Genomic DNA, 21007 nt, shown 5'->3' with positions numbered 1-21007 from the left:
GATCTACCCCCCCCCCCCCCCCCACACACACACACAAAAACATTCTGGTGTTGTCCATGGATTCGAGATTCATTACACAAATTTACTTTCCTGTAAGGGGTTATCGGAATTATTAATTAAATATTTATTTGGAACTTTGATTTTATTTAATTGATTATTGATTTCAGAGGGGCAATTTTTGCCCAAAAAGTCCTCGTGAAGTATATATATTATGTATAAAAATATATTTTACGTCCATCTTGTTCCCTCTCCCAATGGCACTACTGACGTAAGTATATGATAGATCTGCACGAAACCTATAACACCATTCAAACGAATACAAATATTCGTCATTGTATGAATGGGCATTATTTACTTACAGTGCTTGTTAATTTAAAGTTTTGTATATTTTTACAGAGATATGGACACATTAATACATTTACTTAAAGGAAGCTTAGGAACTGGAATTCTTGCCATGCCACTCGCTTTCAAGAATTCCGGAATTGTATTTGGAGTGGTTGCAACGTTCTTCGTCGGATTCATATGCACATACTGCGTTCATATTCTCGTAAGTTGCCTATTGTTATTTATATTACTTGATACTATGTTTTAGTATAATATTATCTGTTTCATGGAGAACGGTGTCACTACTGATGATCTCAATGGTCCTTTTACCTGGCCCCACTGAGTGAATCGTTCGTTGGACTTCCTTTGTGGAAGTATTTGTGAGTCATTTTTGGAGGATTTCTAATCTACTCATCCCGTGATTATGTTACAGTTATACCTTAAAGAATAACAACGTTCAATATACAAGTTCAGTGCATTGCTGAATAAAAATGTCTAATGTCTAAAAGATGGAGATGGTTTAGATTCAACAATTCAATATAATAATTTCTTTGGGAGACAACATTTCAACCGCACAACCTTCACTTTAACAAACCACAGCTATAATGTAAATTGCATCATTTAATCATGCAGACTTATCAATCGATGCATTTGTCTGCTTGGAGCTTTACAGCCCAGTGCAAGTGCATCACATATGTAGAGTATTCCCTAACTTTCGCTACGAGACTCGGCGGCAAGCGGCCCGGCAAGCAGCGCTTCTCTTTCCTGGCGAACGGGGTCCGCGACAGTCCGTAAAGTCGGCTATTACAATTACAGTTTTCATATTGTGCACTAACCTTGACTACAGAAGGTGTTGAAAATGATGTCCCTCTGGTGCAACACATTCCTGGCATCTAAGAAGGAAATTGGCATTTACACGTGCAACTTCGTCTACTGTAATTCTCCCGATTTCTCGTACAATACTCTCTTTTAACTCACGGATGGTATGCGGATTGTCTTTTTATACTTTATTTTTTTTAGATTTAAGAATTGAGCGGCTCTAAATGCTGTGGTTTTTGAAACATCCGTTTCTTGTGAGAGGCGGCTGATAGATTTCCGATGAGACTGTTCTAACCTTTGTCCTATCTCATCGAGTTTTTCCTCAGTAAGTACACGTGGGTTTTTCTTTCCACTTTTATTCAGAACTGACACTGTTACTCTAAACTTTTTTACGAGGTTTAACATAGTGGTCCTATGTGGAACGGGAACACCAGAAAATTTCGTTGCAAAACGTCATCGCACTTCTCCACAATTCCTCTTTCCGGAGTAACACTCGACAAGATAAATCCTTTGTTGTAATGTAAACTTTTGTGGTGCCATATTAAGCCACAATCTTCAACACACGAACACGACACAACACAACTTCCGAGGGAGGATTATACTGGCGTCAGTCTGCAACGTCAACAGAAAGGGAAAGAGAGCGAAGGCAGGGAGAGCGAAAAAAACAGACTGTAGCGTGCGACTGTCGCGGAATCCGTTCACCGGGAAAGACAAGCGCTGACGCCCGGCCGCTTGCCGCCGAGTCTCGTAGCGAATGTCAGGGAATGCTCTGTATATAACTACACAATCTACTTGAATGCATCAACTTTCTTGATAAACCTATCTTCATATTTAGCCATGACATGGTGTATTCAGACGAATGCTTAAGTCTTGAAACTGCATGCTTGTTTGTTTCTGTTTATGTATTTACTGCTCTGGGTGTAATATTAGTAACGAAGAGTAATATTCCAGGTGAAAAGTGCTCACGCGTTGTGCAGGAGGACAAAGACCCCGGCATTAGGTTTTGCGGAAGTAGCAGAAGTAGCTTTCCAGAATGGTCCGGAGAGACTGAAGAAGTTTGCTGGCTTCGCTAGGTAATTCACGATTACATTATTTATATCTGTCGAAATTTCATACTTAAACATGTAAATAAGTTAAGTCACTCCTAGATAAAAATGGCATTTTACAACTAAGCAAAATGTATCTAAATTACCATTACTATAATCTTATTTTCAAGCCTTTAAGGGTTTTAGCCGCACTGTATCTTCCGACCAGCATGAGTTGGTTCTCTTCGTAAACAAAGAGTGCCTTTAACATAACTCAATAATATTACATGAGTATTACAATAGAAATTTATTTCTTGTTCTCAAATATAAAAAAAGAAAGTTTCAACAAAATAGAACATAAAGTATAGTGGCATTCCAACAGAATACTTAACAAATGACAATCAACTGTAAAAAAAATGCTTGGGTTTACAAGATAAAATTAGAATTGTTTGAGTTCTCTCTTAGTTCTATCTCATCAGTATAGTTTAATAGTACTACAAGCAGTAGTGAATATAATAATAATATCAGTGAATCAAGCGTCCTGGTGTTATTAATTTACTCCCACACCGCTGCATCGTTTTTTCGGCTGGGGTTGCAAAACTTGAAAACTCACAAAAGTATGGAACCAAGAAAAACGCAAGTGAAAGTTTTCCTGTCACCTTGTGGCTTAAGGGGTACCCATATGTTTCTGTATACTTCTGTCAATCATCAGCTATTGAATGTACTTGCTTTACTATTGTGAAGTAACCGGATCCAATTTTAACTCAATTTCCAACAGAGTGTAGGTTCAATGTTTTCAGCCGAGTCGGTCAATTTTCTTCAAAGTCATACTTTAAGGTACACAGTTTTATGATGCAAAACAAATATATTTTATTTTTCAGTACCTATCAATAATATATTATTGATTCCTTGAATAGAATTTAGCTGTCTAATTTTACTGTATGTTCACTTTCTCTTCTGAATAAGCAATTGTTATGATCAACTTTTTCATTTGCAGGGGGACAATCAACACATTTCTAATTATCGATTTGCTAGGTTGTTGTTGCGTATACATCGTCTTCGTGGCGAAAAATATACAGCAGGTACGTGTAAGTCTACATCGGAAGTTAGAGAAGTTAGTATTTTTTTAAAAAAAAAAAAAAAGTGGTATTAACAATCAAGAATAGCTTTGTAACTGTCAAGCACAACTTTAAATTTCTTATTGGTATTACGTTAATGTCAGCTAATAAACATGCACTCAAAATTACAGACAAGATATAAATGATTTACGCACAGTGGCGGATTGGGTTCCAAAACCGGGGGGGGGGGGAAGAGGTGCCAAAATTGCAGGGGCAAAGACAGTATATTTCCCTTTGTAGATAAGGTTTAGCATAGTGCGAGGGCAAATGTGGCAAAAAGTAGAGGCTCCCCCCCCCAATCACTACCACTGTTTGAGCATATACGTGTTTTGTTTAACTTTAAGTTAGCAGGTGGCAGAAGATTTTGCATTTCCATATCTCTTATTCTGAATATGTTGTTCTGAAACAGATGTGTTTGCTGGAGTTGAAACATGAAGAAATTATTTATCTTCTTAATATTATTACGTAACTACGATTTATGAACAACTGAAGTGAAGCTTTCATCACTGAATCAACGATTGATCAGTTTTATTTGAATTGTTCATTATCTTAAATTATCTTAATCATTCTTAATAGTTAAGGTGAGAAAATTTTAAAAATACTGATCAATAGTCGGTCCAAGTGTTTCTTGAGCAGTAACTTTCGTCAAATGTGTAATACAATGTATTACTTTGTACCTAGAATATGTGAAACAAGGCTGCGCATAATGGTAGAGAAGGGGAGAAAGTGACTACTTGCTCAGAGACTTGTTTTCGTTCGCTTGTTCCCAGGGGCGAGTCGTCCATGTATTTCGAGTTCTCTATTTTCTAGGAGTTTAATGCGCGTTATAAAATTATGAGCACAATGTACATACGTACAATTGGCCAGGTTAACTAGCTACTGTCAAGAGTTTGCTGCTTTCGCTCGCTCCAGCCGCAGCCCAAAAACGATGTTCACAACACAGGCTTTGCTGCCGCTCGCTGAGGAACATGGGCGGTCCTACAGACAGGATAGGGACACTGAGGGACGAGGTCCTCCAGCCTCCTCTCGCCACTCACACATATCACCTTCTCTCCTGGCGTACTTGGCCTCGATTGCTAATCTAGCTATAATCTTACCAGAAGCGGTAGTGTCCCAGAGGAAAGGATGAACGGAGGATGCAGGTGATGGTGGAGAGGTAATTAACCTTGGTGCCTATCTTGAAAAACCAAGGTGTGTTTACTGTTTGGATGTTTTCTCTATGTATAGTATTTGTGTCAGAACAAAGATAAGAAAGAATAAATACTATGAATAAATTCAAACAACATATATAAATAATTTAGAAAATAATAATGAAAGTGATATGTCAGAAATGATTGACTTATTCAGTCATGGTCCTTAGACCGATTCCTATGATGTTTGCTCTAGAAAAAGTATTTAAGACATCACAATCACAATTTAGAATCCCTTGTCCTTGCTTAGCAACATATAATAGAATCTGATATGATATAAAATAGAATAAATAATATGATGATTATATAAGAAATATAATACAGTATACCAAGAGCAGAACATTGATACATAATTAAGATTAATACTGTGGATCCTTAGATCCTTTAGCCTCCCAAAGTGAGGGGAGTTACTAGACCGGATGATGGCTTCTCCTTCAGTCTCCTTTCTTCGACTTGGATTTAGTCTTCCGCATCTAGAGGTTCCTGGACGTCATCCAATGGATGAATGTAAAGTCCATGACAGATCCGTGGATGAAGTTTCGCTAGACCATGGTCCATTACCAAGCTTCTTGGAGTGATCACACTCAGTATCCACTTATCACACTTTACTTTTAAATCTACACTTAGGGATACTCATACAGTCTTCCACGAATACACTATCCATTGAGGTCCACTAAGGCCAATTGCGAACCGTCTTTTAGTCCATGACGGTTCCTTGATTGTTATGTCTGCCAACACCAGCCAGATTTACGTTGTTGAGTCTTCTGGTATGGTCCCTCGTAGTGATTTTACATAGAATTTCCATTGTTTAATGCTGTAGGGCCCATTTCATAAAATTTCACTTCACTGGATTCTTCAGACACTTCCAATTCTTGAAAAACTAAATATGCTGACCAAGGCAGTAATTTATTTTATTAAAAGCATAAACTAAACGTAACGTTTCCAATTCTTGATATTGGGATTTCCTTTCCAAGTTACTGATTCTGCTACTCTTCCTTCTTGATAGAGTGAGTTGAATTGTGTCTTCATTACGCTTTACTCTCAATTCTGGGATGCAGCTATCCTCTTCTAAGGTTGAGATTTTCTCTGCCAGCCTATTGATTCTTGGAAACCTTTCAGGTTTCCAGATGTCAGCTGCCAAGGTCTCTTCTACAAGTCTCTGCCTTAGACTCTCAATTTCATTACTAGAATGCTTAGTGCAGTTAACAATTGCATGCTCCGGAGTATCTTCAACGCCACATTTCAAACATTGGGCATTGTGACTTATGTTAAATCGCTTCAAGTAAGACTTGTATGGTCCATGGCCAGAAATCAAATGGACCATGCCCCTTGTTGGTTTGAAAAACTTTTTCCTTATCCTCATATCAGGAAGATATCTTCTGCTGTGGATTGAGATTTGCTGTTGACTCCATTCTGCCTGCCACTTATCCCATAAACATGAGTCTATTTCAGCAAGGGTATTAATCTGGGTACCCAGAATTCGGTTGGTCTTCATGTAATTTCCTTTTTTCCACCAATACCTCGAGGCATTCCTTTTAACCTCCAAGTCGATAGGAAGCACTCCTGCAATCGCTAATCCTACAGACAGATGGGCGAGGATTGGAAGGGAGGGGGGAGGTTGCGAAGATCGGCGAGGGCAAAGGAACCATCAAGAGTTTCCTCAATCAGCGATGCCAGCCCCAGCAAAATGGTACTAAACCACGCACAGTTTGATATTTTTGGCACTTAGCGCCCTGCTTTTGGCATAATGGTAAAATCTATCGTAATCTGCAAACGCCAGTTCCTGGGAGAGGGAAATCGAATTCAATGGAATATGTTTTCAGAAAATATAAATAAAATTATGTCCAAATCTAATTTCTACGTCACCAGCGGACATGTTTCAAACGAAAGGGAGTATGCCGACCCAGCGGCAAGCTTTTTTACAACCAAGCATGCCACGATCCATCCTCTATCTTTTCTTCATCCTGCCCGATTTAGTACGTCAGGAGATTTTATGGCAGGGAATCGGCAGAAAGTTGAGGGTAAACAATTTTCTCAAACCTTTTTAAGTTCTATGTTGAACCCATTTCGTTTGTTACGCCATTGTAAACAATTTTGTGGGAAAATATACATTATTACATAACTGTTAATAATAAGTAACGCAAGTTCAAAACTCTAGAAAAGTAGATGAAGAATTACAGTTATCCGAAAAAAATAATTAATAATAAATCCTAGCACAATTTAGAAGCATTTAGCATAATTTGAGAGTTGAAGCAGCACTTTTTATTATCGTCAATCCACACGACGACAGGGAGGGGGTAGAAAATCGAAATTCTTGCAAAATCTGAAATATCGTCAATGTTATTTTCGTCGGTTTCTATAGGTTCACATTTTAATATTTCAAAGTTCAAAGTGAGGAGCAAGGGCCCCTTGCCATACTTAAGCATGGGCCTGCAGCTAAGATACGTGTGAATGTAATTGAACGCATTTTTCAAATCTTCCTCGATTTACCATAACTTCTTCCTACAGTCCGAGAAAGCCACGAGTCGTCACTTCTTTATCCATAGATTCCCGAGATAAAGAATAGCTAACATTAGCACTACTTCAAGATTCTCTTAATACAGTGTGTTCGAGAAAAAATATACCAATAAAGAATTTAAATAACTCAACAATCATTAACGAGAGAAATGTCAAATAACGTTTATTTGGAAGAGGGAACAAAGGATTTTTTTTACCACCAGAAGGGAAAAAATCGTAACATAATTAAGCGCATGCGCGGCTTTGTTCGTGAGTAGTCTGTATAATGGCGCCGTTTACTGTTCGTCAGAAAGTTGAGTGTTGCTTTTGGTGTGCAGAATTGAAGTCTCCTGTAACGGTACAAAGAAGATTCCGGCAACAATATGGACAGGAAGCCCCAGAACGTCATTACATTGTTAAATGGCATAAACAATTGCTGGAAACAGGGTCTTTGTTGAGGAAGAAAGGTAGTGGTCGGAAGCGTGTGAGCGAGGATTAAGTGGTTGCAGTTCAGGAAGCTTTCCAGAGAAGCCCGCGTTAATCTGTGAGACGTGCTAATTCTCAACTTCAAATTCCACGTTCTACTGTGCATGATATCGTACGTAAAAGGTTAAGGCTGAGAGCCTACAAGTTACAGCTTGTTCAGAAACTAAAGTGCAGTGATAAACCCGCTAGGTTTGATTATGCTAGTGAAGTGCTATCACGCATTGATGATGACAATGAATTCCTGACACGCGTAACATTTTCAGATGAGGCTACCTTCCACATTTCCGGAAAAGTGCATAGGCATAACTGTAGAATATGGGGTGAGCAGAATCCCCATGCAGTTATTGAACATGATCGCGACAGTCCAAAGTTGAATGTGTGGTTTGACACGAGATTCCGTAATTGGGCCCTTTTTCATTGAGGAAGCTACAGTTACAGGTGCAAGTTACCTGCAAATGTTGCAACAGTATGCTGTACCTCGTATACCTCATGGGTACATGTTTCAGCAGGATGGGGCCCCCCCACATTATGCCCGTTGTGTTACTAACTTCCTTAATAACCATTTCGCTGGTAATTGGATTGGGAGGGGTGGACCCATTAAATGGCCACCACGGTCACCAGACTTGTCTCCTTTGGACTTTTTCCTTTGTTGTTATGTGAAGACTATGGTTTACCAAACACCTGTGCAAGACCTCAATGATCTCCGTGAAAGAATTATCGATGCATGTGGCTCCGTCACTCATCAAATGTTGAAGAACACTTGGATGGAGGTTGAGTACAGCCTTGATGTTTGTCGCGCCACCAAAGGAGCACACATTGAGATCTACTAAGGTGAAATTTTTTTCTTGTTCTTTGGTTAAAAAAAAAATCTATGATTTTCTCTTCCAAATAAACGTTATTTGACATTTCTGTCGTTAACGATTGTTGAGTTATTTAAATTCTTTATTGGTATATTTTTTTTCTCGGACACACGTACTATTCCTTTTATCAACTGTCGACATTTTAAGAAACAAATTCTTGTTTATTAAGGCCGTACTAAAGGCAATTTTGTGGTAATTTTTCGATAACGGATGGCAGCACCGTTTACCACGGCAACCTAGGGCCATGTTGCCAGATCTCCACGTAATCAAGGTAGATACATACAGGTTGGTCGATTAGGGTACTCCTTGATGGGATATGACGTCACGTTGGTTAGTATCTTTGTTTTGTAGGTGGTGGATTACTATACAGGAACACATATAGACGTGCGGCTTTATATGCTAATGATGTTAGTACCGCTGGTTCTTCTGAACTGGGTAAGGAATCTCAAGTACCTGGCTCCATTCTCCATGGTGGCCAATGTCCTAATCGCAACGGGGATGAGTGTGACGTTCTACTACATCTTCCGGGACCTTCCCTCCATACACGACAGGAAGAACTTCTCAACGTTTGAGCAGCTGCCGTTGTTCTTCGGGACGGCAATATTCGCGCTGGAAGGAATTGGTGTGGTGAGTCGATTTTTTTCTTTATTATTATTATTTTAGTCTAATCTCTGTGTATCTGTGTTTTTACCTATGAAGCTTTGATTTCTGCAAGAGCTTGGTAACAGTCAACCAATTCTGCTTTTACTAGTTTTATTTAAGATGGACTCAAGGGGCGGTTAAAATACAGAGTGTTTTAAAAGTCACTTAACCTAAAATTTGATCGCCTGTAAAATGGAAACCGTAAGAGATATTTACACCGGGTTTTCTGCATTATAAAGTGTCATCCACTGAAATAGTTTTCAAAGCTTAACAATATCAGTTTACTCCATGCAGAAAATTCTATAAATGAATAAATGGAGAAAGTCAGCGTCAATTATTTTCTTCCATAATGCTACTGTTGAGTGAGAACAATAGTAAGAAATTATCGAATGGTCATAATTAGACAGCTGACCTGCAGGTCATGTGCAGGATTGAATGCGTTTGGAAATGGCGATTACATGGGTTACGTGAAAAAGTGTCACTTTATAGGCATGCCACCTTAGCTGGCAACACTAGCAGGCCGAAACTTTGTACATTCAGGAGGGCTCTTCTTCGGTGGTCATGCCTGCTAAGATTATATCTTTCTTTCTTTCTTTAACCCCCCCCCCCTCTCTCTCTCTCTCTCTCTCTCTCTCTCTCTCTCTGTTTTTCTCCCTGTTTCTGCATCTCTTTCTTTCTCTGCCTCTATCTTCTCTTTGTATCTGTCTTTCCTCCTTTACTTTCTTTCCTTCCTCCGGTTCTCTGTCAATATCTCCATTTGCATCTCTCATTCTTTCTAATCTTTCTCCCTTTGTATGAATCTTGCATTACTACTAAATGATCCTGAAAAATTATCTTATACGAACATTTCCTTTGTCGCAAGCTCACGTGCTCACGTGCTGCCATCTGCAAGTTACTTTGCCTGAACAGCCCCAATTTGTGCGAAAAGCTAAAAGGAAAAAAAATATGAAAAATATCAGAATTGAAGGGAAAGTTTAAGGTATAAGCTAATCTTTTAGGTTCGATTGTAATTAAATGTGGGTACTGTTCTTTCTTTAACGTATAAACATGAAAATGAACCATAATTTAAATTTCCCATTTGCTTAAAAAAATGAACCATTAAACACAGGTAAAACTTAGCTTTAAGTATTATAATTTATATTATTTTCGTCAAGTAGATAATTTCATATCAATAATCATATTTCTTTCATTGCATTCTCATTTGCTTATTGCGTTTAGTTGACGTTTCCATCTGTGAGCATGGGTCATGAGAAATAATCAATACTTTTTATATTATTGTTTTGTGATTGCTGTAATTTTTATAATGAAAATAATAATTGGACACAATGTCACTTCACTTAAAAAATGCCAAAACATGAATGAGGAATAATCCCCTTCCCACTCACTCACTTTTTTTTTCAATTTGAACACTACAGTATTGTGAGATAGCCCAGGTTTTGGGCTCAGCATACGCCACTGAAGCAGCCATTAGTATCTTACAAGCGACCAGAGTCACAAAGATAAAGTTTGGTGACCGGAAAGACCAAGAACAATAGCTTATTGTGACATGAAATATCTCGTTCAGTTCACACGTGCCGACAATCGGTATCACGTGAAGTGCACAAACACAGTACCTCAGACCACTGAATAGTACTCACGCGATTACAAGATGTAAAAGCAGTCCTGGTGGAAAGTGATGCTGTTGATAGTATTCTATGTTGCTTATTCTACGTGTTTTTTTCTGCCTTCCTAGTTTAATCGTGACGATGAGGTTGAGTGATGATTAGATAAGTAGATGATGAGACAACACCATCCATGTCTTACCTGGGATTCGAACCCAAGATTTTTTCGTCATTATGCGATACACCGCCACAGTTGTTTGCACTGGCGTACGCAGAGGGGCTGATGGGGCTACGGTCCCTCCAGAAATTTTCAAATTAAAGCAGTAAAGAAATTCGGAAAATCCAAAGTGGTAACCCTCATTAAAATTTCCTCCACATTATATTTTTTGTCTTTTTAAACAAGTTTTGAAACGACGGTTGAAAATGTTACTTACGAAATATTTCTTTATGTATTCTCCCCAGAACGAAGATGTGTAATATCTACCTTTACAATTCCAGCCTCCTTCGAAAAAACAGCCTGCGTACACCAGTGTACACCACGAATTTTGTGCTGGAAATGTGAATTTTTTGTACTTTAATTTTTTTTAATTTTACGTCGCTGTTATGCCATTTTTTAATAATCGCGACGACTAGGAAGAATCGTGATTAGATGACATTAATGATGGAACACTCGAACACGGGAACTTAGGTGGCAGGATCGAAAAGTTTATTACTTAACGCTCGTGCCCACCGAGACGGCTTGTGTCTTTTTGATTTTAGCAATCGACCTTATATTGTGTCATCCTTCCCCGCATAGGGCATTCAATTTTTCTAATGAAGCTGGGCTGGGTTATGAACCCCACCGAAACCCGCTGATGAGACATATCCATGTCTTAGGCTCGCTTTAGAGAAAAGCATTTTCCTTTGCATTCTGTCATAACACTTCTGCTACGATCGAATTCTACCGTGTAAAGATAAGAAAACTTATATCATTTTGATGCCATGGCATATTCCTTGACATTTTTCACGCATAGAATCGGTTCTAATTTCCTTAGCATTTCGCGTTGAATAACCAATCAGAAGCAAGCTTTAGGTCACGAGTGTACACAGGGCCGGATTAAAATTGGGCATGATGCTTGAAATCTTCGGTGAACAATAAACACAACGACGTTATAGTTACGTCACAGCGCAAAGAATAATAGTAACTGTATAATAAGTAACGCTGTGTCTAGGCGTCCGAAATTGGGGCTCCAAATTTCATTCTAAGATTTATTTTCAGGTTCATATAGAAAAAGAAAACTGTTCAGCTTTCGTAAAATTCTCGTCTGCTTTCATCTGGGCCTATTTCAGGAATGGGCCTAATGCTGCAGCATCAATAGCACCCACCTTAATCCAGCCCTGAGTGTAGATATGATGGCCGCCGAGTGGGATGTAAACAATGTATCTCTCCACATATTTAAAAGCCGATAAATATTTAAAAGGCGATAATACCGTGTTCGACTCGGTGTCTCTAATTGTTAAGTGTTTTTCTTTTTAATGAAGTGAAAGTGTCCGATGGTGTGTAAAAGGAAGGGTAGTCAGTGAAGATGAGTCAGATTAGAGCATTATTACGTACACCGTTTTCCAAGGTACTATAGCTACGATATTAAATTAAAAGTTAAACAACTTGGCTGTCCCACGCCATATCTAAACATCAATTCTATTATTAAAAAAAAGTGGTAAAGGTCACAGGAGTCGAAATTGTAATAGTCGCACATATTTCCTAGAAACTCTGGCCGACCTCCGTGCACAACATGCTACGACGCCAGGGATCACGGGTTCGAATTTCGGCCTGGGCATCGGTGTTCTTTGTGAGTGTTCACTCACCCTTATTAGCCAAAAGTAGTACAAATGCGAAGTAAAATAAACCAATATAGGAACTCTGAATTTTTGTCTGCAATTTTAATAAACAAAGTTCCATCAAAATTATCTCTTTCATTAGATTTCGATGACATATGCTAACAAATATTTTTCGATTTATTGATCACGTTGGCACTACCCAATACACTAGCTGCCAGCCGCCATTGTACTCAGCATTCGAATCCGAGACCTCTTGCTTCATAGTGCTTTACCCTGAGCACCGCTGTGACCACCTGTTCTTCTCTTATCTAATGATATAAATAACAATAAATATGGATGTAATGAATTTAAAAAGACAACCTGACCCTCTTACAAACATTTCTACCTACACCCATGGAATTTCTGATCAGCTTTTCTTACAAGTTATTTCTTTTCTCGTAGGTAATGCCACTAGAGAACAACATGAAGACCCCAACTCACTTCATCGGATGTCCAAGTGTTCTTAATATAGGAATGTCCGTTGTCGTAACGTTATACACCAGTGTTGGATTTTTCGGTTTTCTCAAATACGGCGAGGAAACGGAAGGAAGCATAACATTAAACTTGCCTACGGAAGAAAAGTAAGCACAGAATATTTGTATGTCTCATCCTCACCTTTGGTAAGGGGCTCTTTAGTCAGCTCCGAAGATGGAAATACGCAGGCTGATTCAAAAGTCCGGTCCTATAGGACAACTCCGTTATTAGTGCACATAACGAAAAGTGGAAAGAGGGGAAAGTTGTTGGATATATGTTAGTTTCAATCTAATGTGCTTGAATTTACAATGTAGCACCGTTGAGGCTGTACATATACTGGTACGAGCCTCAAAGGTAGCCGAGAATACCACATTGTCACGTGTTTCATCTGAAATGACGTTCATCGTCGCTATCCCGTTTTGTACTGGGTAAATTAAAAATTGATAATAATAATTACCGGAAAAAGCAAAAAAAGAGTAAGAAAACGTGAATTGTAACGGAAGTTTTTTCCAATATTCAAAAACAAAACACCGAATACAAAAAATATGGTGTCACACACACGTAATGCTCAACACAAAGAACATAAGTCATTTTAGTATGTTAAGAATTAAATATATAGTAGCTTTAATTGGGAGAAGCTGAGTAGTTCGACACTATTGTACAGAATTCATTGTCAGATTTCGTGGATAAGTTCACCTATGAACGGAATTGCGTCATCAAAAGACGGACAATTCTAATAAATTTGTAAATATTAAATTGCGAAGAAATATGTACGTATTTTTAAATTCATTTCGAAACATTACTTCGTGATAATACGATTTTTAAGATGTAGCTTGAAAACGGTATACTTCACATAATATCTCCTAAATACTCCTTACAAATTTAACTGGAATTCTTGAAGAAAACTGGAACTTTGATACATGATAATTTATTATTCGTTTTAAAAATTAGCTATGTCTATTATATCAAGGCAAGAACTGATAGTTGTAAAAAATAAAATCAGCTAAATATCTTATGCCGATCTGATAGGCTCTTTGAGGAATGATGAGAAATTTCTGTGTGAAAACCGATGTTGTAGACAATGTCTGTGATTTTAAAATGTTGTTTCGACATCTCAATTAACTACGTTCTTTGTTTTCAGATTAGCTCAGTCAGTCAAGTTGATGATTGCTTTGGCAATATTCCTTACGTACGCTCTTCAGTTTTACGTTCCAATGGAGATAATTTGGAAAGCAAATAAACATCGATTTGAGAAAAGACAGAAGATTTACGAATATGTAGTTCGAGCCAGTCTTGTTGTGGGAACAGGTAAGATAATTATAAAATATGAGAGGAATATGCATAATTAAGTTTATCTCGTGTCTCTGCCGTTGCAGTGGCGGATTAACAACCTTCTCTCGCAGAGGGCGGGTGGCCTAACTGCTGCCCACGTCGTTCATTGGATATTTATCCTGAGTTTCAGAAGTCGGCGATCGCTTAATTTTAGACGTTAAGCGTAGTAACGGGGGAGATGCCGGGGATTTCTCCCCCACAAAAAACTTTATCCCGGAAAAATAAAGTTATTTTTATCCCCTTAAAGAAAATGGATTTAAAAGCACATAGTATACAGAGTAATTACCATTTCTTAACTATGTATCGAACACAATTGAAAATCTTTCGTGGGAATTAATGGTTCAGTCATCAAAGATTTTCCTGCCGAATAGTATACAGCCTTGTGAATTAATGAACAACAGCATTCTTCAACTGACCAACCTTACCGAGCCAGACAACAGTAGTCTGTTTTAGATTTAAAATTTTCTTGGCATAGTACCGATATATTACAGTAAAACCTCGTTAATCCTGACTCCGATAACCCGGACTTCGCTTAATCCGGGCTTGCAAAAGCCGCCCCCAAAAAGAAAAAGCAGACTGCAAGGTTTTAAATGTGGCTAGAAGTTAACAATCGCATTCGTCATATTGCTCCACAGTATTGCTTTACATTTTACTGTACTGTATACTGTATTTAGGCCTATGCCCTTTAAATACACCATAATAAACGTGTTTTGTTGCTATAAACGGAGTTTTAATGCGCTTTCTACTGTTCTTTTAGGTTATTTCCGTTAATCCGGACTTTCGTTAAGCCGGTCAACTTATCCCGCCATTAGTTCGGATTAACGAGGTTTTACTGTACATGCGTTCACAAGAAACTTGTAGGTAGGTTAGATGAACGTTAAGTTTGAACTTGGCAATATAAATTTGATCAACTATTCGGTGTTATTAGTTCGATAGCTCTGTCTATAAGTTTGGGTTTTCTTATAATGTTAGTTTAGTTTACCTACTGGTAACATACAAATTTGCATACCCCCCCCCCCAAAAAAATATACCTTCCAAAATGAAATCACAAATAAGCCACTCAGTGGGCATATCCACCAAAGCAAAAAGCTTAATTCGCACAGTGGTTAAGCGGGACAATGTTTTAGATGTATTGACATCTTGATGCCGAAAAACTGTATTTTTACTCTGTAATGCAGTCACGTGACAATCATTCGCGGTTGACACTGTTTCTGACAAAATTTTTAGTGCTCTGCGGCAGTGTTTCTCGGCCGCCGGGTCGGTACCGGACCCTGGAATCCATTATACCGGGCCGTGAGAGTTCTCCTGAAGTAGTTTTCTCCAGCCAACATCATTAAAATCAAATTAATTATATACATATGAGTTTTCAGAGTATCATAATATAGTTATCCATTTCCAGATTAGTATCAATTGGAATTTTGGTGCAACACCTCAATGAAAATCAGCACCACTTACTAAATTAATTTAATGGTTTTGGTCCGAGGAAACTCGATTTTTCGTGTCCCTTTGGAGTTCTAATTAAAAAGAGTCCACTGTATTATAAAACTTCAGGTAACAGGAAATTCTTCTGTGCTCTAAGATGAGTTTCCACACAGATTTTAGAGAGAATAGCATTATATATCTTTGAAATCAGAGGCATTTTTTTTTAATATGCCCTTGTCGAGAGAGGCCTAAGTTCCAGCAAGACGCAAAATATCAAGGCATATGTGGTAGATTTATAACTACAGGACCAGCCCTAGTTTAAGAACACATGCCACTGGTATCAGCTAGAACTGACAGATTGCCTGTTCGGTGCATGTTCCCACTTAAAACACATAGATAATTTGCACTTGGGTTTTTATGACCAATGATCTATTCCATTTCATGTTTTGGTACTGTGTAAAACATTCATGAAATATTTGCATTGATCATAGTTATTGTTATTATTTTCAGTGGCAATTGCTGCAGCCATTCCAAACTTAGGACCGTTCATCTCGTTAGTTGGTGCTGTGTGTTTGTCAACTCTGGGTTTGATGTTTCCATCCATAATAGAACTTGTAACGTTCTGGGACGAAGGATTTGGAAAATTCAACTGGCTTCTATGGAAGAATATTTTGATAATTTTGTTCGGGGTCCTTGGATTTGTAACCGGCACTTTTTGTAGTTTGGAAGAAATCGTTCAAGAATTCGGATCTGAATGAAATAATGCTTCATCTCGCTGATGTAAAATTTGATATGTAAACCTGTGTTACTGAACAAAACATGAAACAATGCTGCCCATATGTGGAAGTGCACAGGAAAGAGACTCAGAGAAGAAAGCAGAAGTCGCTTGTTTGCAGTTCTCCCTACAACAACAGAAATGATTCGCCCCCACTGGGTGTGGGGTGACACCTACATATACTGATTAAAACTGACTAATTACATTTCGTAACGTTTATATCACGGAGGCATTCATATCTTCAATAGCGTTGGTTTTTTTTTTCTGTTGCTATCCCGTTTCCTAACTTCTGACACCTGTGCCATAACATTCCACTCCATATCTTTATCCTTATCTTGAACCTCAGTTGCTACAAAGTGTAGAAGAACGTTAAAATATTCTATGCCAAAGCAGACCTGATGAATTAAAACAACACAGAATTTGCTGAATGATGCAATAATAATTATTCGATTGATTTATATGTAGCCCTAAATATAATGAAAGTTTAGTCGCGGAGACATTCAAAATTTTCAGATCTTGCCTTCTATAAAATATAAGATACATACCAGTTTGAAAGCTCTAATTGTATCCATTGTGAACACATTATTTTAAATATCGTACATAAAAAATTGGTTCATCATTGAATGCAAATTTCGTGAATCAATTGGTAAATTTATCATTCGACTAAACAAATGGTTGCTTTCTGTCGGCTTTATGACGTTCAGAAATAGTTAAAGAAGTTGTTATCCCTCAACGTTACTGTATAGTCTCTAAGCAAAAAAAATGCCACAACCTTGATTTTATATATATGATATCTGTTGAATCATCTGTGCGATCATAAGTCAAATAACACAAATCATGAAACAGAATTTAGAAGATAATTCAAATCTGCATTATGATGTTGAGGGCATCAGAAATGTACATCAGCTTTAATTGCGTAACAAATTAATAAGTAAGGAGGAATATTTTTGGCAAAATTCACACACGTTCCCCACCGTAATCCCAAAGGATATCTACATAATGTATACATATGTATAAACACATACATACGTTTATAGATAGCATTTCATGCATTAACTTCACAAGAGAAAACCACTTGAAGTTAGGAAGTTCCTATCATACATCTAAGAATGAGCACACAAGACACAAAGTAAGTGTAATTTAATATAATTAAATGACTGAGCACATATCAAAAGATAAACAATATCTGTGCACCTAAATGGGACTAGGTATTGTTCTATTAGGCTTCAAAGGAATCTTATTCTTGTTAAATGCCCATACGGAAATTCCAAAAGCATGATACACCATTCAAAGCACAAAGATAATTCAATATGCTTCATAAATGTTCACTAACTTAATGTAAGTTGACCCAATAAAATATATTACAAAATACCCGACATTATAGATAAGTTATTAGTGAGAAATATCTGTACATACAGACCGCCGTTATTTGCTCTGTAATTTTCAAGTAGATTACATTACTGATAAGTAAAGCTTGTGGACATATGATGTGTTGCAATATTCTTCTATTTTTTTAAATATATTTTTTTAAAAGCTGTGTTCGTGTGTATAGTTTTATGCAGTTTGTGTAGAATGAAGCTAGCGATGTTGTAGCATGAATATTCTTATATTAGAATAAAATTTGTTTAGCTATGTGAAAAATCTTTGCACATGTTATTCTCTAACCAAACTTTTTCGTTCTTGTTGAAAATGCATTCCACGCATATATATTGAATTTTTTTCTGAACATTTTTGTAATGTTCTGACGAAAGAAGCGTTAAAGGTTAAGAACGTAAAGAAGTCTTGTAGATCCATTGCAAAGATTTGATAATGTCTGAACGGTACATTCAAATTTTTGCCTATGTTTTACTAGGATTAAGAAGTGTTGTTTGCTATACGAAGTTCTTTAATGTATTGTGTTCCTTATTATATCAGAACATTTTTATTCTAATACTCAATAATGTAAAAAATTGAATTGTGAGACGTAGAGAGAGAATATTATACTACATAAGATTTGTGATATTTATTTACATGGCAAACATATTATCACTAGACTGTCTGTAATTGACAATACTCTCAGAAAGTTATAAAATTATTTTGTTATTACTCTTGTTATATTTATTTCAATATTTCTTGTGGTCTATTATGAGCAAAACTTCAATGACAATATAGGTCACTCATTCTAGCTGAAACTTCCCACAATTCATTGCACCAAATCACACCCACCGCAATATTTCCGGCAAACAGATCAGATCCTGCATTGAAAACATGTCGGGTAAGCATTGTGCGTTTAGTATTTGCCGAGGTGAGTCAAGGTAAGATTATAATGAAAAAATGACGAATGTGTACCAGTGGCGTAGCATGGACATTTCGGGTGGAAACGCCAAGTTCGAAGGAAGGGTCGGCCCTTTCTTGCTTAATAATTTACTTATGGTATTAGTAGCCACAGGTATTATTTGCCTGAAGTCAGCTGGGTTTTCAATAAAACATCATCCATGCATGTTTTAGCTAGAAAATTAGATGTCTCACTATGCCACAAATGTTTTGAACTCTGGTGTTTTATACTTTTTTTATATACCTTTCTGCATGACGCAAGTCATTAAAAACCTACCTGAATCAGAAGCGCCTCTGCACAACAGTAGACGTCATTGTTGTGGATGATCCAACTACTGATTGATTTGGTTTACTTTATTTCGCTTTTCTACCACTTTTGGTTAATTGCGAATATGAATATGAGTGATGATATTGATGAAGGGACACTGACAAAGAACACCCGTGCTCACGCCGGGATTCGAACCAGGGACCTCTGTTGTCTTGGCGCACTGTGCAAAGCAGAGTGGATGATCCAAATATCGTGCACTCTACTGACGTTACAGTGCCGATTAGTAATTCAGACCACTGTTTATTACATCTTGAGAATGCTGGTAACCATTTTAAAATAATTTTGTCTAGAGACCATTCGATGTTAAGAGTTTTCAAATGAATGCTAAACATTTGCATTGACACAATATTTAGTAGTTAGATAATAACGAAAAATTACAATAAAAAATTAATAGTTTTGCGGGTTAAGTGGTAGAGCAGCCACAGGCTGAATTTCTAACAGGAGGACTTCACCAACTTATTTGACAAAAACTGTGTTGATCTTTTAGTTTCTAATGCACATCGCTGTTCGTGCGATAAATTATACAATGCAGTGGCCATTAAGAAGCGGTATATTTGAGTTTGGGAAAGTTACGTCAGTCAATATTGCATATTGTAGCATCACATAGCATGAGTTGCATGACCGCGAAGAACCGGGAAGGAATTCTACCGCTGTCGTCTGCTTCAGAAGGCAGGAAGGGTCACATGAACCAATCACGGTAGACCTCTCTGCTCCGTACGCTGGCGTAAGAGAGACCATTTACGCGCGTGTTGTAGAAATCGAAGCTTTCCCTCCATAAAGGCAGCAAGGAATATAGGAACCTGCTCGGCGTCCGGCTGGGAAAGGCATTGAAAAGAGATGCTAGAACGAGTGTTGAGAGTGGAGCATTGCAAGAGGATCGCGAAAAATAGCTATTATAATGCCATGAAGGTCAAACATATATGAAATTAGTCACGTTTTACTTTATAATCACAGCATTTAAGCATTTTTGAAATTTTAAATCTGGGAACGCCGGGCGTACGGGCGTACTATAACGCTACGCCATTGATGTGTACTCATACAATATCGCAAATATTGTAAGAAGGCTTCTCATGCTCTTTCCTTAAGGCGAAGAGGGACGCACCAGGCATGCATTTATTCCAATATCGTCGGAATGAGCAATGCTACTAAAAAGATCTCCGCCAGAAATGAAGAGTATGAATTTCTCCCCATGTGGCAAGTGGAAGCGGTTTCCTAAGTTGATTATTAAGCCTTATACAATTTTTGAAAAATATGATGAATTAGTATTTACCGAATCCCATGTATTCCTTATGGGACATCAACTTCAACTTCAAGTTACGGATCATCAAATGGTAGTTTCGACTTTTCCTACTACTATGACATAGTTCAACGTGTCCTTTTTCCGTCCATGTACTTTTCTACGTCATCGGATGTTTGATATTCCCGAGAGAACGAATAAAATAATGGTCCCATAAGCCTACTGCATTTCTCCTTGCCTCCTACGGCCATCCTGGCAGTGTTGCCAAACCTGATGTGCATAATAGAGCTAAATTTCACCATTAATATAGCTAAAGAGGACTTTCAAGATTATCGAAGGCTGCATAAAGTGCCTACTAGGGTAATTTTAGTTGTCAGAGGGGTGGGGGTGGTGCTATTACCGTTAGCTTTAAAGTGATGGCAATTTATTCTTAGTTTTCACCGCCTAGATTTGGCGGCATCACCCACCTCAATAATCCAATGATGTTAATATAAAATCGAAAATAAAGGGTTCCCGGATAACAAAATTGTCATCTTCATCTTAGCCACAGCGGTATATATAAAAATATATGGGGAGGAAAGAAGAGGTGGGTGACGCAGCCTATAGCTATACGAATATCACGTCACGTGCAAAATGTACACTCATGGCTAAAGTTGGTATTTATGGGCCGGAGCCAGTGGTGGCATCATAGTGGGGCAGAGGTCGGGT

General features: G+C 37.8%; 2 protein-coding genes across 2 annotated transcripts in view; one reads left to right on the top strand and one right to left on the bottom strand.

The window, feature by feature from the left end:
* Nucleotides 1-18506, top strand: part of LOC145990979 (proton-coupled amino acid transporter-like protein pathetic) — a 52929-nt gene extending 34423 nt beyond the window's left edge. The window contains exons 4-10 of the mRNA XM_083126580.1: nt 397-547; nt 2095-2216; nt 3166-3250; nt 8670-8945; nt 12821-12999; nt 14034-14200; nt 16157-18506. Of these exons, the coding sequence (XP_082982706.1) occupies nt 397-547; nt 2095-2216; nt 3166-3250; nt 8670-8945; nt 12821-12999; nt 14034-14200; nt 16157-16404 (1228 nt within the window). The 3' untranslated portion in view covers nt 16405-18506. The remainder of the gene's footprint in view (nt 1-396; nt 548-2094; nt 2217-3165; nt 3251-8669; nt 8946-12820; nt 13000-14033; nt 14201-16156) is intronic.
* Nucleotides 1-21007, bottom strand: part of LOC145990981 (proton-coupled amino acid transporter-like protein acs) — a 149839-nt gene that overhangs the window by 109272 nt on the left and 19560 nt on the right. The gene's annotated exons all lie outside the window — the stretch shown is intronic.

This window comes from Lepisma saccharinum, chromosome 8, assembly GCF_977018435.1.
Source record: "Lepisma saccharinum chromosome 8, izLepSacc3.1, whole genome shotgun sequence".
In the NCBI taxonomy this organism is placed as follows: domain Eukaryota; kingdom Metazoa; phylum Arthropoda; class Insecta; order Zygentoma; family Lepismatidae; genus Lepisma; species Lepisma saccharinum.
The sequence above is the reverse complement of the archived record's forward strand: the minus strand, read 5'-3'. Positions and strand labels throughout refer to the sequence as shown.